Source organism: Strigops habroptila, chromosome 4, assembly GCF_004027225.2.
Source record: "Strigops habroptila isolate Jane chromosome 4, bStrHab1.2.pri, whole genome shotgun sequence".
In the NCBI taxonomy this organism is placed as follows: domain Eukaryota; kingdom Metazoa; phylum Chordata; class Aves; order Psittaciformes; family Psittacidae; genus Strigops; species Strigops habroptila.
The window spans coordinates 31,448,815-31,472,399 of record NC_046358.1 but is presented as its reverse complement, the minus strand read 5'-3'; the positions used below and the strand labels follow the sequence as shown (position 1 = coordinate 31,472,399).

General features: G+C 41.2%; 2 protein-coding genes across 3 annotated transcripts in view; one reads left to right on the top strand and one right to left on the bottom strand.

The window, feature by feature from the left end:
• Window positions 1–953: 953 nt before the first annotated feature.
• Window positions 954–14,628, bottom strand: LOC115606380 (caskin-1-like). Its single transcript, XM_030482220.1, has 3 exons — window positions 14,314–14,628; window positions 14,117–14,195; window positions 954–1,051 (listed from the first exon to the last, which is right to left on the bottom strand). The coding sequence occupies exons 1-3, from the start codon at window positions 14,626–14,628 to the stop codon at window positions 954–956; spliced, it is 492 nt and encodes a 163-aa protein (XP_030338080.1).
• FLRT2 (fibronectin leucine rich transmembrane protein 2) overlaps window positions 10,341–23,585 on the top strand; it is a 64,598-nt gene continuing 51,353 nt past the window's right edge. The window contains exon 1 of one of the 2 annotated variants that reach the window (XM_030483412.1): window positions 10,341–11,470. The gene's annotated coding sequence lies outside the window, so the exon portion shown is untranslated. Of the gene's footprint in view, window positions 11,471–13,144; window positions 14,611–23,585 lie in introns of those variants that run through there. The other variant, XM_030483411.1, reaches the window with a different exon arrangement.

Here is a 23,585-nt window from a genome sequence, read left to right as displayed (position 1 = left end):
ATTTTCTTTTGTAAGCTATAACAGCACATTTTCTTGCGCTTATTACATTGCACTTAGTGATTTAGGGCTTGACATTCTGTGGTAAGATAAGGGGAAGTTAAGAAAAGAAAGTGTAGAGGGAAGAAGGAAGGAAAGGAGTAGAAGAGAAAAGCAGGCAGCATGAGAAGAGTTATAACTTCTGAAGCAATATATAAGTCAAATTGAAGAACTAATTACAAGAAATAGTTAATCCACAATATACTTTAGCATAGATGAAGAAAATAACCACCCTAGTTACACAAGTGGCTGTAGTGGAAGAACCAATCCATTGGCAGAAAGGAGGTGAAAGCTAACAACGGTGACCAAATGGCAGCAAAGAAGAATTCATCAAAAGACTTGAATTTGCTATAGCACTTAGCAAGGCAAATTAAATGGCAGGAACAAGCACGCTGTGAAATGGCTGCACAAAAAAATGACAGAATTTGTGACAGAGCAGCAGAGAAGCAGAGGACGTGAGGTCAGAGATACAGTCCATCTGTGGCCCTGAAGGCCAGAAGAATGGTCTGTTGCTGTCAGAAATAAGTTTTTCATGGGCTGCCTAGAGAAAACCCCAAACTTGTTCCATTCCCATTGTGTGACTAGCTGCTTCTAGTGGAAGTTCAGAAGTCTCTCCAAAGCCATGTATGCTCTATGTTGAAGATCAGGAAATGGACTAGAAATAGAATTCCTCAATCTTTCAAACATGGATAGCTGCCAGGAGTCTTGGATAAGTACCTATTTCTTCATTGTTTCTTCAGGATGAATGGCAGTATTGATAACAGGTGATGCATTCTGCTCTTTTGGATGGAAAATCAGACACTGGCAGCTGGGATGTGTGGGTAAGTGATGCTGTAGTTGACAAGGAACTGGTAATCAACAGAACAGTGGAAAAGAAGAAAAAAAATATTACTCAAGGGAGTTGAGATGAATCCATTTTACTTGTGCAGAGAAGGTTCATATATAATTTTATCATCATTTGTAAGCAGTTGCATGAAGAAATCAATGATGTATAATCTGTAGTAGGAATCAATGGCTGAAAATTCAAGACAGGCAAAGTCAAATGTATAATTAGCATTGAAGGCAATTAACCATAATGATGGTTATGCTTCTAAGCTGTATATGTTCTTTCTCAGCTAAAACTTACTAGCTTAATACAAACATTTTTAAATCAAATTAGGCATTTTCTAGCAATGCTTCATAGATCCCTTAGATCATTACACTGCTACTTTTAAAATATAACTCTTGCTAAAGAATGTTTTTCTTAATTTCATGGTACAGAGTGTATAAAGATATAAACTATTTCTGGTATTTACAAACTTAATTGAAGTTAAATCAATATGCCAAAAGTTAAGAAGGCTGGTGAAGTATTTTTCATTTTTGTAATGGCTTCTGCTCTTTTTAATGTTTTTTAAGAATTTGCACACACTATCAGAAATTTCTGGTTTAGTGAAAGTAGAAAAATTAATTACAGAGGGATATGAAAGCAAACTGAGCCTCAACAGATTTCTTGTGGCCTGTTACTACTTCTAGTATAAAGAATTACTAAGCACTAAAGAGTACTTTGTTCATCTAAATTCAAGTAAATAAAGTTCTAGGACTCTGAAATCAGCTTTCATAATGTAATGATACCACAGTTAGACCTGCCTGAATCTCTGTTAAAAGCAAAATAATAAACCCATGCACATTCATGTTTTCCTTTTGTATAAACCACCATAGTTTTATTGATTCCATTTAAGTTATACCAGTACAAATCAGTTAAGAATCTACACCATAAAGTATATACTTTTTTATCCGTCTAACATCCCTCACCTAATCACGAGAAGGATTTCCTTGTGGAGGAAATGATGCTCATTTGTCCCATTTTGCAGAAAAGGAATGCAGTATCTGTACAGCGCATAATTCATGCTTTTGACATTCCTTTCCTTCAAAGCAGGCCTTTGAAATTTCAGTTCTTCACTGAAGTTGCAAATCACCTTTTGGGACCCAATTTTGCTAGTGTATGTGAAAAGACATCTTTGCTTATAACATCTTTGCTTTTAAAATAGCATGTAACAAATGATGAAATGGGTACCTAGGAGAAAAAATATCTAAAAGACAAGCATAAGCAGTTACATGAGAAGAAAATACTAAGGAAATATTTTAATTAAATAAAAATAAAATGTAATGCGTAATAAAACCAAGAAGGAATGAAAAGCATCAGTAACAGTCCTTACCTCATCGTGGCCACCAATCTAGTCATTATCAGTTGACAATTTTACAACACAAAAGAAATTACTGACAACAAGGAATTTGGAGTGCTTTTAAGTTTTCAGCTATGTCAAGGACAGTGTCCAAAGCATAAAAGATAGAATGGGAAAAAGTGTGTAGACAGCTGTGGGACATAACAGATCCCCAATCCTGAGATTTATCCTGCCTTGCTTTGGCATATTGGTCTTGTACATAAACATTAGTGTTAAGAGTATAAACACTTGCTAAATGTGAAAAAAAGCATTACCAGTATTTCTGGGTTGAAGCTGCTAGAAGGTTATAAACACACCTGGTAATTAAAAAATTAAAAGCAGAAAGCAGTTAGCAATCAGTAATGGATGGTCGAGGAGGAATAAATAATGAGGAAGAATGCAGACAAGTGCAGAAAGACATATAGAGCATTCAAAATGCTAACAGATGACAGACAGTTCAGTGCAGATGACTGAAATGTAATTATGACTTTGATGAGCCTTCATGGCACAAGACTACTCTTTGTTCAAGATAAAATATGAGGAATACAGATGAAAACAGATGAAAAAATTGGGAGACAAGTCATTGTGCTTCATTAATGACTGATAAGAAACAGAAAGAAGAAAGACATATCAATGCATTTAATGAGTCTTAACAGTCGAGTCGTGTATGTCTGTGGATTAGTATGTGCATCCTTCACAAAATATGAGCATTTTGAAAAATAATGAGAAACAAAAGGAAGCTTTTTCATGTACTGTTAAATATAAGGTGTCTACATGAGCAGTCAGCTAGAAAAAGATCATCAGTTTCCCTGACTTCTGCTTCTTCATCCGTTAACTTTTTTAATCAAGATATGTAACTTGAACAATTGGCCAGGTGGTTTATGGATTTTTTGCACATTTCTCTAAAGTGTCAAACAATGGCATGGCCAGAAGTAGCAGGATGTTGGCATAGCTATACCAGTTCTTTGATTCATGGCATCAAAGTTATGCAGTCAGTGCGATCTGACTCAGCTGATCTAACAGATTTTGCCCTGCAAAAGCAGGAGACATTTTTTGCCCAGTTATCTCTCAGAAGGATAGAACTCCAGATTCATAACAGTAACCAAATACATTGGAAGCAATTTTATGCCCTCCCTTTCAGTACAACTACAGAAGAGATAGTCCCAAAAGACACACTCACCTGTCTGCAAAGACAGATTTCCTAGGAGATATTAAATTTCTTAATATTATCCCCTGCCAATCTAGAATAAGTCAGATCAATTCTAGGAGACCATAAGGTAATTAGACCAGGCCCTGAGGATATATATGCTCATGGCACAAACATGATTCAGCATTCCTGGCCAGTTTAGAACGTGGAAAGAGAAAAAAAAAAAAGAAAAACCGGGGGTGAGAAAGGGTAAAAACAACTCAAAACAAGTAAATGCAACCTTAGTAGTAACAAGAAAGGAGATCAAGTCACAACTGCTAGCTCCAATCCTTTCTCAGTTACATAACTGAAAATCGTGAGATTCAAAACCTGCATTCAAAACCTGCATTTCTCAGTTACATAACTGAAAATGAGATTCAAAACCTGCATTTCTAGAGATATTAAATTTCTTAATATTATCCCCTGCCAATCTAGAATAAGTCAGATCAATTCTAGGAGACCATAAGGTAATTAGACCAGGCCCTGAGGATATATATGCTCATGGCACAAACATGATTCAGCATTCCTGGTCAGTTTAGAACGTGGAAAGGGAAAAAAAAAAAAAAAAAGAAAAACTGGGGTGAGAAAGGGTAAAAACAACTCAAAACAAGTAAATGCAACCTTAGTAGTAACAAGAAAGGAGATCAAGTCACAACTGCTAGCTCCAATCCTTTCTCAGTTACATAACTGAAAATCGTGAGATTCAAAACCTGCATTTCTAGTGGAAATCATGATGGCAATCTACAACATGATATGGAAATCTAAACCAATACTGATCAGGAATTTATTTCTGCCAGTAATTATCTTACTTACTTACTTTGTATTGGTTAGTTGATAGGTTTCTTGGGGTTTTTTTTTTTTAGCTTTTTTTCCCAGTTTGAGGATTTATGATCCTGAAAGTTAAGGGACTTTTTTTTTTTCCTCTTTAAAATTTTTTCCCCCCTTTAAATTAGAGCTGTGACTATTGACTCATTTGCAGTGGGGCATCAAGCAGGGCTGGTTAAAGTTGTTACCTCCCCCACTTGTACACCTGTCTCTTTCCTCATTTTCCCTCAGCAGGAAGAGCTTTCTTAGACTGGCAGCAACTCCTGATAATTTCCAGTTTACAGCCTAGCACGAAAAAAAAGAAGATGAAAATTTAGTCTACTCAGTGCTAGTATATCTTCTAGTGTCAATTGCAGATGTTCAAAAATACAAGAATACAAAGAGCTTTGAGCAATAATTGCTTAAACCACCTTAGTTTGGATTACTGCAAAAGCCTGAGGGTCTCAAGCAACCACCTTACTCCAGAAGCCAGCTCTATCAAATTATCATCAATTATAAAGAAAATCATAATACAATTGTTCAAAATGCTAATAGTGTACCTCCTCTGTGAGGCTGTCCAATCTCATGTACAGCAATGAGAAAAACCAAGAAAAGTGAAGCACTGATACTATCTTAAATGATCTTAAAAGTTTTCTTACATGTAGATGAAATATTGTATCTTTCAAATACTTAATGTACTAGACTATCTAGTATGGACTGGCAAAATCATCTATTGCCTTGAGAAAAGAGCTGGAGCTTGTTTGTGAGCGCATGAAACAGCCTTCACAGAGTTGATGTCATGTATTGATGAAGTATTATGTGTATGCAGTTGCTGGTGGTTAATATCATAAATGTCAAAGTCCTGGGGGCACCCATAGGCCCTGACTGGGTCCATCATTCCCTGGGAGCCTCCACACATGCTCTGTTGTGATGCAGGGGCTCCATGTCAGCGCAGGGCTGGCATCCAGGCCTGGTCTGATCACCGCTGGAGGTGTTCAAGTCTCCAGTCCTTTTGAATGGCCCTTGGACACACAGGATAGCCTTCTTTCCAGGGTGGTCCTACATGGATCCTGAGCCTGACTCCGCAGCCTATCATGTCGGGAAATGTTAATGGACGTTGTCCCCAGCACCCTGCTTTGCCCACCCTACATCCCTCCTGCAGAAATGACTGAGTGCACTGCCTCTGCCTGGGGTCATCCTCGGCTTCCAGCTCATCCTCTCATCCTCCCTTGTGGAGCAGCCTTGCTGTTGCTTCTCCCTGACAATAAGTCCAGCAATAAGCCAGTAATCATGACAATGCCAACACTGGCCATAATGATATTCAATAGGAAACAAGTCAGAGACCAGAGAAATACAAGGACAAGGACAATGAAAGGACATAATTAGCCTATTTTATTTAGCAGTGATTGAAGTAAATTTTGTTGAGCAAATGCACAAAACAAACTCCAAAGATGCTCCAATAGTGAAAACCCAGCTTGTAAAAAAGCTTGTAGAGCTTGCAGAAATCTGTTCCTCTGCTGAAAAATGCTGACAACCATGCATATGCTTCAAAAATAACACAAATTAGTCAAACACTAAAAAGTCTCCTCTCCCTAACTCATTTTGTTTGGACTTAATAAAAGTCACCAACAAACTATTACACACTCAAGCAGATTCATTCTCTTCAGGGAGGATTTCACTCCTTCTCTAACCCTACCAAAAGAATAGCTTAACTTCTTAGCATTCTTTTTGCCTCAGGCACAGAAAGGAAGATCATTTTATGATGCAAATAAAAAGTTCAGTTTATCCTGGGGGTATATTCCTGGCTCTTCTTCGTAACTACTCCACCTAGGACATTGTATGTGCGGTGAGTTTAATTAAATAAGACCGTGGTTGATTTCAAGTGAAATTTATCACCATCAAGGAAGCAGAAGTAACTGAAGAGAAAATTCATCATGAATTGAGGAAGAGTCTCTTCGAGTCAAAAGTAAAGAAGCATCAGACTTCAATTACTTAATTATTAATTCTGCAAAATAATTATTTTTTTTTTCTGGATCATACCTTCTCCTGTGCTGCTACCTTTGCACACAGCTGTCTTCTTTGTACAAAATGGTCAGCACTCTCTCACAGGCTAAATGAATATAGTACATACAAAGCCAATACAGGTCATTCCCCAGGGACTGTTCTCATGCACTGTTACCTTTGCATACAGCTGTTTTCTTTATACAAAATGGTCAGCACTCTCTCCCAGGCTAAATGCATATAGTACATACAAAACCAATATAGATCATTCCCCAGGGACTGTTCAAGGTCTTGAGAATTGCAAAGATTGCAAAATGGAAAACGAAGAGGAGTGGAACTTCATAACAATGATCGCTATCTGAATTAAGATCACTCTAAATTTGCAGTCCTGGTACAATCCTGCAGATGGGTTTTCTCACCAGAAAGTTCGTTCTGCATTCCACTGGGGAAATAAATTTAGAATATTTTGCAGTACTGCTACAGCATGGGAAAAAAAATCTGCTGGTACTAGCAACTAAATATTCTTCATAGCATCAATGTAAGTATCCTCATACCTTTCTGCAGTGCATTCATGCTTCCACATAACACATATCCCTCATTAAAGCACATCCCCTCTATTTCTCTGCCAGCAGGCCATGGTTACCTGGATGAGTGCTGAATCTTTCACTGGCTCAGTAGATCTCATCAGAGATTCTAACAACATTTCCCCTAAGCCTAAAAGGCAATGCTTTCCTGTTCATAAAGGGATTATTGAAGTGGCATAAGCTTTCTTCTACTAGATCATCATTTTAGGACTGAACAAAATTAAGCAGGTGCCCTATGTTTCGAAACTGATGAAAAGTTCTTGACTGCTGTGACAATCTTCCTATTCCACTCAGTCCACAAATCTGTGATGTGGGTGCTTTGCACTACTGAAGAGCAAGGCAAATGGTTTCACAAGATATTTTCACTGCCTCAAAATCCTTTCAAAGACCTAAAAGCTTACTGCCAATTTATCAGGATTCAAAACACATACCATCTGCCTAGTCCTTCTGCCTGTATTTTTTTTTTTTTCCGGTAATCATTCTGTACCACAGTGACGTGCTTTTCCATCCTCTAGTAACAGCTCTGGAAAAGGGACCTTCTGGTCCCTTTCCAGCGTGCAAAGATTATTGCTCATTTATTTCTCAGTTTGGAGGTGTAATCATGTAGCCTCCAATTCTTGACCTTGATGGTCAGGGTAATGGTTTTATATCTTCTTCTTTATGTAATTGAACCCAATTTTCCTTTTCACCTATCCTGTTTACAATAATATGTTCTAAGATAAATAAACAGGAAGTATTAGAAAAGGCTTCACAAAATAGTATTATGTCTTTATAATAATCAAGGGATTAATCCAGAAAAATGAAAAAATCAATAAATTTCAATAGAAAATTTACATTTTCCTTTGTACCCTATTACACATAATTAGCTTATACTGGAATTGAAAGAGAGCTAAAAACAACTGTCAGACAGACCTCAAGGTTTTTTTAAAATACTGTAGAAAAAGATTTGGTAGCCTTGCGTAAAGTACTTCATGGAAATCAAGCAGCTATAAAGCTCTAAGACATATGCTATGAGCCCTGGGGTCTATATTATAAATTGTAGCAATTTTTTCACGTTATCTCTTTAAATAATATTGAAGGACTTTGACGGGGCTAATTGTTATAAACAATTTTCTTCTGCCCAGCTTTTATAAATCTTCATCATTCTAAAATCTGTCCATTCATATTTATTGTGCTGAAAGAAAACTGCCTCATCTTAGATCATTTAAAGGCACTCTTCCATAACTGTAACCAACCCCTTGAAAATACAAAAAGTTACAGAAATGGACTCAACAGATACAAAAGTGAAGGAATGATTTTAGCTTGCTTAACCTGTGGATAAGAAAGTACAAATGAATCTGGGTTTTAATCAGTAGAAAATTAGAATGAGTGAGCTCTTGAAGTCCCTTGGGAGATAGGGCAGACGGCCTTGCCATCAGAAAGATATGCTTTTTCTAGAGTAGATTGATAGTCTGCCTTCTAGCCTTCTCCTCTTACAATAAGAGTGATGAATGCATAAGGTGCAACTTAATGAATGCTGTGTGACTTTCATTGAGGTGGTGTTTCGATTCTATATGGTGTAGCTAGATTATGCCTGACAGAAGTGTGTGGATTTTTTTCCCCAGAAACATAAAGGGTCAGGGACAGAACCAAAGAGGAAAAGATTTCCTTTATTTTAAAAGATGATGATGTCAATGAGAAGGACCTTAACTATTTTGCTTAGAAAATGTTTAAGAAAAAATGTACTTGGGCCATTTGTATGCCATTCACAAGGTTTTACTTATGCCTTCCACTCCCACCATGGTAAGTAGTTAGGTCAATCATAACTTTTTTCTTTTTCATAACATATTGATTTCAGTCAGTTGCTTTTTTGTTTTTCTATTTTTTTTTCCTTCCTTTCCCTTTCCTTTTCCCTTCCTTTCCCTTCCTTTCCCTTTCCTTTTCCTTTCCTTTTCCCTTCCTTTCCCTTTCCTTTTCCCTTCCTTTCCCTCTCCTTTTCCCTTTCCTTTTCCCTTTCCTTTTCCCTTCCTTTCCCTTTCCTTTTCCTTTCCTTTTTCCTTTCCTTTTCTCTTCCCCTATCCCTTCCCCTCCCTTCCCTTCCCTTCCTTCTTCCCTTCCCTCTTCCCTTCCCTTCCTTTCCCCTCCTCTAAAAATTTTTTAAAGAAGTTGATTCTCCCAAATGTGATGAAAAATTCGCTTTATGATATTTTTCTTCTGTCAACTGTATGAATTTAAGGCCTGAACCAAAAGTTGATATTATGACAAAAACTGAGATTACCGAGTGTTTTAGATCAGCCTCCCAGTTATAAAACTACTACTTCCATCTCCTTTTATCTTCTCTCTAGCAGCTGCAGAGATCATTCTAACTATATTGATAGAAAAAAAAATTAAAAAGACAGTTTCATTTTTAGAATCTTTCTTAATGTCACCCCATTTCACATTCTCTTAAAAATAAGTGAGGTTGTATTACGGTTCAGTGGACCATCACTCCAGGGTAGCCATCCTGTACGATCACAGATAATTTAAAGAGAATATATGTCTATATTCTTCTTTCAGTTTACTGCCTTTCAGCCATGCAAAGCAGTTTGCTATTAAATACATATATGTTTAACATATTCCAGGGGGGTGGAGTGGCGGTGGGGTGTATGTTTAAAGTCCAAGTAATCAGACTATAACCAAGAGTAAGGGGAGGGTGGGGGCTGGGAGGGGGGTGAACCAGGTTAAATAGCGTGTGTTGGAGGGGGAACACGGGGGAAGTTTTCCCCTGCGGCGGCTGCGCTCCGATTGCGGCCGCCAATCATCCCTCCATCCCTCCAAGAGCTGTGCTCTGCTGCCACCTTGGCCGCGCCGCGGGACGTGCAGGCGGCCCCGCTCCGCGCCCGCGGAGCTCCCGCGGCGCACCTGCGGCCCCTGTCCTCCCGCCTGGGAAACCTCAGTCTGACAGGTGTGGTCACCCTCTCCACGGATGTCACCCGCTGTTATTAATAGGACAAAGATGCATGCAACGTCTAAAGGGTCTGCTTTTTTCTGCAGGGGAGCTGGGAGTGTTCTTCAAAGGAGGTTTATTTGCCCATTGTGCTTAAATTCGAAACTTAGAAATGTGGGTGGAGAATTTTTTTTTTTTTTTCTGCCGGTCTACTTATTCAAGGATTCTTCTCCTCCCTTGCCCATCCTTATTTTACACATTTAATGAAGAGACCACTCAGATTCCCCTTCACATGCATCGACCTGCCTCGGTGCCCTTCCTACTGCCTGACCACTGGGACTCTGGAAGGAGCTCCTGGTAGCCCATCCCACGTCCAGGCTTTCAGTGTCGTTCAGTTACAGGGGGGGTGTGTGTGTGTCCTTTTCTTTGGGGGGGAGCGGAAGGGTAAAAGAAACATCATAATTTACTGAAAAAATATATAAATTAATATTAGAAAACCAATGGAGTTTGCTAATTTCCTTGTTTCCCTTTCTACATCTTCGAGTCACAGTGGTACAGTGTTGTCTTGACATCAGGCTCTGGGCTGGTGGCACTGAGTTTGAAAAGCTTTCATGCACTTCATTTCATCTTTGAATTGCACACGCTTTTTCTCTCATTTTTAAGGCTCTTTTCTGCTTCGGAGGAAACATGTTCTGTCATGCTGGAGTTTGCTCGTGGTAAATATTTCCTTTGACTAAAAAGTGCATCTGTGAAAAAAGGCTTTTTAAATTATTTTTTATTTAATGGAAATGTTTCTTTCTCACTTGCTCCTTTCTATGTTATAATCAATAACCTGTAAACGAGCTGGATCCGGAGATCTGAGCGAAACACTTTCGGATCTGTACTTTCAGCGAAACCATGCTGAGGAAAGTGCAGAAGCTCGGTACATACGTGTGTGAGCGGGATTCATGCGATGCGTGTGACAGTTTGCATACCAGACTCGGTCACAAAGTAGGGGCCGCAGGTGAGTCCCCGAGATCTGCTTTGCCGAGAGGATTTTTCCAGCTCCTAACTACAGAGGAAAAGTACTCAGTTCTCTAACTGCTCCCCAGAGTTGGTTCCGATTTGTTCCAACTGAAAATAATCAAGAGTAGAAAATGACACGCAATACACAGTCCCCTGCTGAGTAGCCGTGTGTGCTCCGCCTCCGCTCGAACAAGCGCTCCCCGCGGGCTGAGCTCTGGGTGCCCTGGCGAGGGAAAGGGCTGCGAAGGGTTAAGGCGCTGACTTGCCTGCTAGGCAAAGTTTGAGGAAGAATGTGTCTGAGGCTGAGTACTCTGCAGCCCCGCGTTTGAAATCTGTCACCCTCACTTAGGAGTTCTACGTCTCTGGTTGTCACCGGTGAATAATGAGCACACGCTGATAAGATCGCTCCGCGGCGTTGCGCCGGAGCCGCCGACGGAAAAAGAAGAAAGGAAATTACGATGCGTTTAACCGCTTGAGAAGGGTGTTCTTCAGCGTCATCGGTGGGTGTCAGGGTTAAATGACCGGCTGGCCAGCAGCTTGGGAAGAAAATTTCCTTCCTCTTTTCCTTGAGAGAAGCCCTGGGTGATGGTGACAAATGGCAGCTATGGAAAACAGAGACCTTGGTGGTGATCCTTAAAATAATACCATGCCTGAGACCAGCTGTTCTGCTACTTTCTTCCCTTTCGACCTGCCGGACGCGGTGGGCTTTGGGTGACCTACTGAGGAGGACCCACCTCCGCAGAAGCAGGTAACGGCTAGTTAAGCCACTTTCTGGATTGGCACGATCTTGATTTGACCAAAGTGCGTTCTGAGTACTTTCCTCTGATTTGAAGTGTGGTCTGGTTGCGGAATGGGGACAGGAATAATTCCACCTGACGTCCCCGAGCATGTGGGACAGGGCAGCAGACTGTAGCCTTGCAGAAGTTTTCAGCATTCCCACTTTTCTCCGTGACTGGGGGCATAGGGGGCAGAAATGACTGTGATCTGCTTTGTCTTACGTGTTGTTGACAGATTACTAGTATAGGGCACGTGGAGAAAGAAGGGACGGGTGGACAGAGGATGAGAAAGACTTAGAAGAGAGGGGGGTGTGTGGGGGGATGTGTCAAGAGAAAATGCACTGGTTGTCCATCAGCTTCGGGAAAGAAATTTAAATCATGCTCAAATAAGTGCTCTGAAAAGTATGCAGAGCCGAAAAAAAAAAAAAATTATTTTTATATATATAAAAGAAGACAGGTCTTAAAAAGTCAAAAAAGAGCCAGAACAGCCTTTGAAATAGGTTGTTCATTCGCCTTTGGACCCTACGGGGTTCCTGATCCTTTCATCCCTCGAGAGCAGCTAGAAGCTGCAGGCAAGAGACTCGACTTCAGAGCAGCTCCTCCTCCGAGCCAGGGATACAGGCTCTCCATACGGGTCTGATCCGCGCCAGACCTGTTCCCTCCCGGCCGGCTAAGCACCGCGGACGGCCCGGGGCTGCCTCCCCTCCCTCCTGGGGGCCTAGACCAGACCCCGGCCCCCATACAGCGGTACCGAGAGGGAAGTGGGGATCTCGTTCTCAACTCCTTTCCCCTCGCTGGGTCCCCTGAAAGATGCCGAGATACCTGCGCTTCCCCTTCCGCCCCCCTCAACCCTCCCAGTTCCCCAATCACTCCGCGCGTCCGCGTAGGTGACTGCACAAAACCTTCCCTGAGCGGGCAGGCAGCGCGGAACGGCTCGGCTGGGCGCTGACAATACGCCGTGGCTCTCCGAGTCCCCCTTGGAGGGCACGGGGAATTAGGGGGGCGGGGGCAGGGCTGTGCGGTGATGGGCAGGAGCAGCGCCGAGCACACCGCGGCTGGGCTGACCCTCGCTGGGGCTTCGCGGTGGGATCCTCGGTACGGCTTACTAAGCCTTTGAAGTCGTGAATAATTTAGCCCCCCCGCCAGCGAAGGGCGAGGGAGGTGCGGAGACAATGGCGAATGATTCAGCTTTGGAGGTACGGCTGAGCAGAAAATGCAAGCCAGTAAGCAGCCAGGAGTGAGGGGGAAGCAAACCCCAAGGCATTTCAGTCGGTTGCCTTGTTTCCTTGACACATGGCATTGATCACTCTCCTGTTCACTCCTCCATCCCTCCCCAGCCCCTCTCTTAAAGGAACTCGCAGCAAAAGCCGTATTGTGCATTTTCTTTACTAATGGAGGAATTGGAGGCAAATTCTCTTCGCACGCCCCACATCCAACCTTGACGGCTGTATCCTATCGCTCAAGTGCTTCTCGGTATTAAATAGTCTTGCCTGCAAGTGGACTTGTCAGGACAAGGCAGTAGCTTACTAGGGAACTGGGCGGCGGGGGAAGGGTTACCCCGAAACAAGCGCAGACAGCCCGGGTTGCACACACATGCACACACGAACACACACGAACACTCACCCTCACTGAATGTGCACAGGAGACACTGGGGGTGCGTGGGGAGTGTGTGTGTTAGCGCTTTAGGGCAAAAGGCGGTTTCTCCAGCGGTTTTAAAGTCTTTCTGACTGATGACGGAAATCAGACGGAATACTAAAGGAGGTCCGGCTCTTCCCTGAGGGTTGGACTTTCTTTTATTCTGTGTTTTATTTATTGCGTACTGCTATTGCCTACCTAAAAGTTCACAGGGAAGGAAGGAAAGAGGAGGTGGGGGAGGCGGGCTTGTCGGTGTCTGCACATGAAATATCGCCATGTTGGTGGAGAGCACGGCTGTAATTATTCCTAGCGAGGGCACTCCCAGCTAGGACCGCAGCTCGGGGAGCTTTTCAGCTCGCTCCCCGGCTTCCCTTCCAATATACCCCGAAAGTCCCCAGAGTCGCGGAGCCAAGCAGCCCCGCCGCCAACGGCGGCGATACCCCCACCTTCCTTTCCCGCAACCCCGGCCCGGCGGGCTCCGCGGTAGGGCGGGGCGAACGCCCCGGGGGCTGCGCAGCCCACGGACCCCCCCCCCGCGGACAGCACCGCCCGCTTGCTTCCCCTCCCTGGGTGTACGGGGGGAGGGCGATTCCAAGGGCTCGCAGCTCGCTAAACTGCTCTCAGCAAGCAATGGGTTAAAAGCAAGGGGGGAAAAGAGGGTAGGAAAGAAAGAAAAAGAAAAAAACCTAGCCTGACTTTGCCTCTTGGAAAGCTTTAGGTTGCAGCCCTGCCTTCCAAGCATTCTTTAAACTAGAAATGTGGGAGGGACTCCCGGAGAGAGAGAGAGATGGCTATCAACTGAATTCATTACTGTAAACATCTCCCTGGGGTGTCAGGCAGGGAGGAAAAAAACCGCATGACTTACATTAGCAGGGAAGAGTCAAATCTGAGGCATCACTACTGCTAAGATCAGCCTGCAATCCCAGCTGAAGGCAGGCGCAGGACTTGGAGAGAGCGACACACACACTCTCACATATACTCACATATATGTGTCCGATGCCGCCTTCGACTTCCAAGGGTCCGGGATCCCCGTGCCTGCTCCTCATGTGATCCTTTCACCATCTCGAGACGATAGAAAGAAAAAAAATTTAACAAAAACCAAGACCAGGCGCACCCGCGGTCCCTTCTCGTCTATTTTCTACCGAAGAAAAAGGAACGGAGGGGGAAAGAGCGAGCGAACCGAGGCGAGAAAGTGCGTTGGGGATGCCAGAGCCGCGGGTTGCGCGCCGGAGGAGGAGGTGGCGGAGAAGGGGAGACGACGATGCCGCTGCCTCATAAGGGCGGCGGGAGGCGCGGGGGTCGCTCCGGAGCGGCGGAGGCCGGCGGGGAGCAGGGCCGGCCGGGAGCGGCGCGGCGCGGAGGGCGGCGGCCACCACCGAGGAGCGGCGGCAGCGGCGGAAAAGTTTTGGTGTGGGGGGCCAGAGGCGCGGAGGGGGATTATGATCGGTGCCGGCGAGGGATTCTCAGACACCGTCAGGTACAGTTGGGATTTCATTTCTCTCTCTCCCCTTTCCTGGTAATTCTAGCTCCGGGCGATTTAAAGCCGTGGTGCCCTTTGCCTTCAGCAAGAGGGAAGGTCCCCTTGGTCTTGTCTTCTCCAAGAAGGGAAAGTTAAGGAGCTGGGATCAGGTTATGTGTCAGAAATACCGCCTCCGCCTCATTAGAGCTCCGTGTCTGCGAGCGTGCGGCGCCGGGCACACCACGCACGGATTTATGAATGGCCGGTGGCAAGTGTCAGGGGGGTCCTCGTGTTATTTCACACCAGCGTGTGGGTCAGGAGTGGGATTCGGAGCTCGCAGCTGCAGCAGGGTCCCGGATCCCCAGTCCCATTTCAGTGCCGAGCGGGAGGGTGCCGAACCCGGCCCCCGCCCCAAGGGCCCACACGGCGCCGGCCGGGGGAGGGAGAGCCTAGAACTACCCCTGCTGCAGGGAAGCGGCCGAGCACCTGGATTGGCACCACCGTTGGTAGTATTTGTGACGTGGTTTTGAGAAACGGGACCTTTAAATAAGTGAGCCTTGGTCGGAAGAAGCAGTCGGCTTAGTTCTGCGCTGGCAAGTGTTGAATTGATCCACGGGGAGAGCAAGGAGCTGCGCCTGGCGGGGGCATCCGTCAGATCCCCGTCAGCAGCCTCCGGAGCGGGGCTGGGGGCGGGGGGCAAGGTTAAGGGAATTGGATCAGGTCTTCGGAATACAGAGGAGCCCCTGAGGACTTAGACGGTGATCTCTGGCAAAATAATAACAAATACTGCGCGCGCGTGTGTGTGTAAACAAAAAAATAACCGCAAAAAGAAGTGAAACAGCTGAAAAGAGGTCTCGAGCATAAGATAAAACCCCATAAAAGATAAAGAAATCAGCAGGAAAGTAAGACTCTTCAGCTTCTTTTCGGAATGGGAATCAGTCAACAGGAGCTTTTAATTAATTTTAATAGAGGAAATCTGTTTTAAGGCTTACAATAACCTAATAAATCCAAGGCACAAATCCGTGTAAATTCCTGTACTGTGTGTGGAACGTACTGATTAGATTTCTTCAGATGTTGCTTTTTGCAATGCAGAGCTCGGCTAAATAGAAAGGAAGAGGTTCCTTGCTTGAGGATCAGGAAAAGATATTAAGGCAAATCACATCTTTCTCTCTCTCTCTCTCTCTCTGAAAGGTGGGGTATGTGTTAAAGAGAGGTTTATTTAGTGCACCGAACTTTACAGTGCTTGCAGGGAAATTAAACCAGGTTAGAGAAATTGATCACTACTTGAGTTTAAAAAAACCCCACAAACTTCCATTGACTTAATTCCCTGCTTCATTCACTGACATGGTCTTTCTCTAAGAGCATCTTTATATATTTGTAGTTTCAGAGGAAATTCATGAATTGGTTTTAGATATATGTGTTCTTGGAAGGAGAAAAATCCACCCTTGCATTTTTCAAAACACTTAAAAGGTACTGTACCTATACCTCTGTCTATCTTCCCTTTCTTCATTTGAAGAGTCAATGTATGTAGTGTTATCATTGAGGTACAGTCTTTACATAATTAAGAAGATGCAACAGATGTTATTTAAGTCACCACTTGTGACAAAAGTGATGTTAAAATGTTAGTGTTGTTCTATTTCCTGAAAACTATGTGAGAAATTTCAAATATCGTTACCATTTGTAGAAGGTTTGCTATTTAAATGTCTGTTCTCCTCGGCAGCGAGGCAGTTAAAAGTAAGGGAGTGCAGGCCTGGAGTACTGTAGGTGAAACAAGTCAGAGCACTGTGTAAATATAGTGTCTGTAAAACTACCTGTGACTAGAACAGTGGTCAGTGTTTTCCAAAGTCCAAGGCTGTAGCAAGAAGAAGTGGTGCTGGAATGCACCCAGTGTTCGTAAAAGAGTCTCTCCTCACATGCACATACACCCTATATTTTGTATAAAGTGATGTTATCTGTGTTTGGCTTTGAGAGCCTGGATCTAATTCGAGCCACTGTTACAAGGCACATTTATATCCTGGCCTGCTGGATAGTTTGATTTAGGATGTAGACATATTTCCTTTATGCAACTCTATACCCTCCCAGTTGGAATCTGCATTACATAGGCTATGGTTTCCTTTGAGAATCAAGAATGTACTTGCCTTTAACTGCTTAAAATAGCAGTATCTAAAATGTAGGATGTTATTAGGGCTGACTTCTCTACCCTCCCAGAAAAAAAGGAGGACATAGTTTTGCTAAGCCAAGAAAACGAAAAGGAGTTCAAATGAGCATCACTATCAGGCTTTTCCTGTACTTCACTTTCTATTTAAAGAACTAGAAAGAAGTCACACTTAAGATAATATTGTTTCCAGGAAGGAGAGAGCTTTATTTCTTAATCATCTCTGCTACCTCTTTAACCTCAAAACGAGTTCATTTTTAACTAGGTTACTTACATGTAGCTTTCAGACTTCAACAAGACGGATTCAAATCCAGTCCATTAGTGACCTCTATCTGTGAGAACTGTATAGTCAGTGGTGGTTTTTTCCCTTTTCAATTCACCATTGTGGATTGGAAGCACAGGCTGTAAATTGTTTTGTTCCTTTATACTGGCAAATCATCTAGCTTGTCAGGTTATCAATGTCATATCCATTACAGACAACATGATTTGCTAGTGTTTTAAAGAGGAAACAAGAAAACCAAACTCCACTCCCAAACATGAATCCAGAACTTGAAAAGAACTCTAAATCTATTCCAGCCATTCCAGTGATATGATGGACATTTGCAAAAATAAAAAAAAAAAAAACAAAACCAAAAACCTACCTCAAACCCAAAACTATCTAGTAGTATTGAACATCAATAGTAAAGGAATTGCACTGATGTTTGTCTGATGGTTTAATACTTACTCTAAAGCAGGCTGACTCTATGTGAAATTTTATTGCCCCTGAGTGCTTACATAATAACTGAAACTTGAGACAAACACTCAGACCAGATATGCTATAAGTAGACTTTATAGTAGCAGGGTGTTTAAAAATGTAAAAAAAAAAAAAATAAATCCGGCTGTGTCTATATTAGGAATACATGTCAGAGATCAAGGAAAAGGGGGTCTTTATAAACAGATGGTCTCTTTTAGGGGATTATTAAACCCAGCTTCCCAATACTAATTTGTCTGTTGTTTATATCCACAGCTATATTCCATGTTTTAGTTAGTCATTGTGAGTGGCAGTTGAGGACTTGATCAGCAATATCTTTGGGTAGTGAATACCATTGTTTGACGTTTTCCAGATTGTAGTTGATTACCTCAGCATTTGGTAATATGATGTTTTTAGGTGTTTTCTTACCTCCCCCTTGGGCAGTCTGTTTAGGAGTCTTTCTGCCATTGCTTTTTATTTATTTCCTCAAGTAACCAAAAGAGCTGGAGCTTGCCCCAGAGGTATAAAAATTGCTTTTTCTTTTCTTTTGGTAAAATAAATATTTGTATTTTTTGTCTTTTATTAAAAAAAAAAAAGAAAATAATAATATATAATTATTATTGTAAAGCAGGTGAATTTAACATATACTGAAGATATGAGCTTTAGTTCCCCTACAGCTATGTGTAACCTACACCTTTCAAGTAATTGACTTCTTTATTTAGGAAAAAAAAAAGAGCAACCACAAAAAATTTTCATTAAATTATGTCTTTTGACAGGCATGTTTTATGCATTTATTTTAAACAAACCCAAACCTTAGTCCATAGGTAATACTTAGGAAAGAAGTGTTTGAAATAAAAACTATTCTCTGTTTAACAAATTATATTCTAGTCACATCGAACAATATGTCCCAGGAATAGTGCAATTTAATTTGATTTTTTCAGACACTGGTGAAAGGTGTTGGGACCTTCTTATAGCTGCTTTTTTTTAATTGATAATTTACCAGCTAACAGGGTTTCTTTTTCCCCTCTTTGATTCCTTCTTCTCACATGGCCCCTTGAACTGAATCAGAATTGAATACTAGCAACAAATTAAAACAAATCCATCATGCTTTATTAGCATTCCTGAAAACTTAATAATGCATAAAGAGGTCCATAAAATATCCCTTCTAAAAAGAAATCTTGTGCTGTCTGTCAGCTTTACCTAGAAATAATCTGTATATTTTATTTCAAGCTGTAAAAGATTTGTTGATTAATTTGTTGTAAAAGAAACCTTTTCTAGCCTAGTTTAATGTGAGGATGTATTTAGAAAAGCATGTGACACAGGGAACTGTTGGTCATTCAAAGGTATGCTGTGTATCATTGCTTCTGAGTATATCATTGAAACTGATCCTTCAGTGCTTGCAGACAAAACTCAATAGGCTTTTGATGTACAGGATCAGGTTATTGCTAGACTTGATCCTGCAAAGCGATGATTTTACTTTGGCCCCAGGTGAGAGGTGACTTGCTTCCAGCAGGTGCTGGTCAGTATTTTGTAGGATGTGCCCCATCCAAAGCAGAATATTAAGGGTCACAGATAATAGTCGGACTTGGCCTGCAAGTTAAAAGGCTGCTTTCATAACTCTTAATCACCAGCTACCCATTCATGAGGTAAATTGTCATTGTAATTTTCTGCAACAGCTATGGATTAAAGACTGCAGTCAGAAATGTTGAAGAAAAAGAATAATTTTGAAAGGTAGTTTGGACAATAATCTGTAGATTACTGTAATGGTCTGCAGTCTGGTGTTACAAATCTCAGCCCAGCTAGCGACATATCTTGAGCCACAGAATACAGAAGAGGGCATTTACTTTCTTCTACTGTCATTTATTTGTGAATATATCACAGTGAAAGTGTTTGGATGAAGGGGCAGAAGTTCTGCTCTTTGGTCAAAGTTCTTTATTGTGGCCAAGCTGCCATGAGTAATCTAATTGACTTAAAAATGCAAAATATATAGACATCAAATTAGTTCCTTCCTGAAAGCATGCTAACTATGATGAGTCTGAAACTATCCCACAATCTTTATTCAGACAAAAGTGACAATATTTGTTTAAGGTCAGGGATCTTCGGGGAGAATTATAGGCAAAAGATCTGATTCATTAGCCATTCACTGTCATGTACTTCTGTGTTAAGCAAGATCTGGGCAGGCTGATGCTAGACACTTCTCTCATAGTAGATACTGTAAACTGTATGGAAGTACATGACCCATTAACAGCAGGAAAGGTCAGAGCTCAGAATGAAAACCCTCATCAGCACCTTCCTAGAACTGAAATAAGTGTGTGGCAGTGTTACTCCCAGTTCTGGCTGGCAGCTTTTGTCATTCCTTCATCAAAACCAACAGGGAAAATTAAACTGAAGAGAAGAGCTTTTCTTGACAGCACTTCTGGTCCTGCACCCCGTAGCCACACGCGTAGCTCGTACCTCACTGAGCTGCTCCGTAAGAATTAGACATGTGGAAAAGGGTTACCAGTGTAGAGAAAGGACCCAGCGCTCCCACAGCATGTCCTAGCACTGCTGGGAGCCTTTGGTGGTGCTCATATGCAGTCACCAGCCTTCACACAGGTTGCAGAGGACCATGGTCAAACTGCAGTCATGGGATCATCAACCACAGGCTTGTAGGTTCAGAGTTACAAATACATATTTCCCTTGAGGTTTTCTGCATGCTTTGTCTACAGAGAAAAAGAAATGTTATATTAGAACTGTTTTAAAATAGGTGTGACATTCACAATGTCTTTGGAACTGAATTCAACAAAAATAAGTATTTTATATCAAAATCTTACTGACAGAACAGGAGATTTAATATGCAGTTCTGAAGAAGAAATGCAGGTTTTATATATTTATATATATAATTTTTGTACGTGTTATATAAGTAACTGTGACTTTGTCTGTATCACAGAGGTCTCCCTCAAAAGCATATATCATTAATTTCCATTAAAAATTAATTTTATTGGAGAACTAATCAAATTAAAGAAGAAGAGAAACTTCAGTTTTTCCTTCAGTGTGTTGAAAGTTTCTGTGCTGGGAGAAAAAAACCTGAGGTATTCCCAAGAGATATTGCTCCCAAGGTCAATGGAAAGACTCTGTAGCAAACTTACCTGTACTTATGAAATAGAACTTCACAGCTGAAAACCTGCTTTTTAAATTAATGTATTTGATTCCAGACTCAATCCTTCTCTCTTTCACTGGCAAGTTAATTTCACAGACACTCTTCTCATGATTAGAGATTACTCATGTGAGTAATAATTTGAATACCCAAAAGTGATGTCATTTAGCTTTAATTGAAGGTGATACAACCTCAACAGTGTGTCTCTGGTTATACTAATGTATATATGCTTTCATTAGTAGTTTCTTCATGTGTATATGGGAAAACAAGCTATGTAAGTACATGTCATTTAAATGACTAGAACTGCATCCGTATTAGGGTTGTAGCAGTGTATGTGTTTGTCACAGACACAGCCTACATAGGTATACTTCAATAAAAACTATCTATCTGTAGATTAGGCATCAGGTGTGCATATCAATTAACGAATTATGATTTTGGTAAGTGAGGTGCTTTTAGTGACCCTAAATGTCTGAAATTCTAGCTGAAACCTCTAAATGAAGGAATATTTGGTAGCAGTACCTTATAATTTCATTTGTGATCTAGGAAGTTTTTCCTAGGTGGTGCTGCTTCTGTCACTGAGAGATTTGCATCCAACTAAGGGTACCCTGTTTAGCAATCTGGTTTGTCTGGTTTCACAGGCCACCTCATTGACTGATCTAGGTTTAACCTTATTCTTATCTTTAACCACTTAGTTTTGGAGTTAGTCGTACATGCTCCTAGACTAAAAATTATTTCTTAAGCCATATCAGTTGAAAACTTGCTGTTTATTTCATCATTTGGTATAGTTACGTAACGAAGAAAAGAAAATTGCTTTGATACCTGAATCGGTATGAACCTGGATTGGGTGGTTGGAGGACTCCAATTTAATATGTTAATGCTTTATACGCATATTGCATCATGTTGTATTGATCCATTACTGTAAGCCCCCACATTATTCATTGAACAAGAGAATCTGGAGGTGGAAAAGACATATAAGGCTAACAAGCAGTCATCTCTCTAGTACACTCATAAAATTTTCATTCTTCATTTAAATGTTTTCAAAGATTTTGTCTGAGAAATTTCATCCTTTGAACTGCCCATAGAAAATTAATTTCCAGCACATAATAAGTAAATTAAACAGGTAAAAAGTGCTATTATCTAGACTGATAAATTTCTCCTTCTTTAAAACAAATTTAGCAGTCTAACAACAAATGTTCTCATACTGAAGATGAGTATACAGTTAGAGAGTGCTAAAATTTAACAGAACATGAATACATACACACAGACACACAGAGTTGTTCCCAACTGTATTGCTAAATCCTGTGTATCAAATTGGTATATGCCCAACAGTGATTTTTGAAATAGCTCATTCTGGGCCTGTGCCATGCTGCTCAGTGAAGAGCTGCTTCTTGCAGCAGTTCAGCAGTAAATTGTAAAATGCATTTTGCCACTAGAAGTCTTTTTTTAATTTGAGAAATTACTTTAGCTGTTTGACAAAATTAACTTCAGAACCTTATTCTTTAGCAGTTGTGCAGCAGAATAACAGTCTTTACTCAGAAAGAAAAGTGTCTACTATTACAGCTTTGAAAAGACTTAGGCAAGAAAGAAGCATCATGGGCACCTCTTTATTTATTTATTTATTTATTTATTATTTTTAAGTGCGCCCTTTGAATGCCACAGATAGAACCAAGTCCCTTGTAATTGCCCAGAGATGCCTAAGCCTCTGTGGCAGAGCATATGACAGTAAGTTTACTCTAATTGCTTTAACCATGTTGTGCCCTATCAAAATCTCTTATTTATTCATGTAGTATTGTGTATTCATAATGATAAACATGCATGTATATGCATGCAGGGGGACACACAAACAAAATGAAAAGAAAAAAAAAGATTTCAGAGAGAATTAGAATTGCAAAGGATCATTTAACAAAATCTATTTCCTTCTGAAGCTTAGTTAGCATCTTCCTTTTTTATTATTTAACTAGGTAGCAGGGCAATCAGTGAGACTGCAGTACTTTGAAACAGTACTGTATGTAAGTTTCTCTAGTTTGTTAGCCTTACTCCCCTACTGCTTTACCCCCACAGTTAATAGAGAACTGTTTTCACAAATAGTACTCTGTTTAATACAATTTTTAAAAGAATGATGCAACTGGATTCTTTTTTTTTTTTTTTTTTTTGCTGGCAACAGGGTATTGAATCCCTGTCTTCACACTAGAGCCTTAGTTTATAGTTACATATAATTCCAGTAAAATGCAGAGATTTAAAATTAAAGGGGGAAAAAAAACCCCACCAACACACAAAACAAAACACCCCAAACAAGCACCCCAAACAAAGAACTAACAACAACAACAAAACATGGAACTATGGAAATCTCGATGCTAATAAGATGGGGAAATCACAGTGCTAACAAGATGGTTGTTTTCTGTCCCACACTGGAGATAATCTTGTCAGTATCTATTTAACTTAGTATTTTGTACCAAATACAGGTTTCAACTAGATAGTCTGTTACCACAGAAGTCAAACACTAAGCTCTATCCTCAGATCAGCACAGTGGATCTTTATAAATCTGGAATAAATAAAATGTTAGAGTTGCTGCCGTCAGCTCTGGCAACAGAACTGTCGATCTGCCCATATTCTCCTTCCTGCAAAAATTTCTTATCAGGAGATCCACACATCCTACATGGTGTGACAGTGGATTTACAGCTAAGAGGACAGAATGACTGAAAGCAGATGGATGGCATGAGCATAAATAAGTCATGAGTTGCCAACTGTGGGGCTTGATCCTGAGCAATAGGAGAGGCAATTACAAATTTTAGAACCTCACTAATGATAAGAAGCTCTCTAGGTAGAAGGGTTTGGCTTCAATTCTTAGCTCTTAATTTGCCCAAAGTTGGAAGTGCATAAATCATACTGAATGAGCAGAGATGACTCTGAAATTCATAACCAGTCATCTCTGTGACATTGATGGGAATTCTATTCGATCAAATGCATAGGTA

What these genes read in the sequence shown, in the direction of transcription:
- LOC115606380 (XM_030482220.1), bottom strand. Translation starts at nt 14,628, where the DNA reads ATGAAATCCCAACTGTACCTGACGGTGTCTGAGAATCCCTCGCCGGCA. An exon ending in CAACGCACTTTCTCGCCTCG is followed by an intron (nt 14,196 to 14,313) that starts GTTCGCTCGCTC and finishes TATCGTCTCGAG; the next exon opens with ATGGTGAAAGGATCACATGA. An exon ending in GCGGCATCGGACACATATAT is followed by an intron (nt 1,052 to 14,116) that starts GTGAGTATATGT and finishes TTGAATTTTCAG; the next exon opens with CCATTGATTCCTACTACAGA.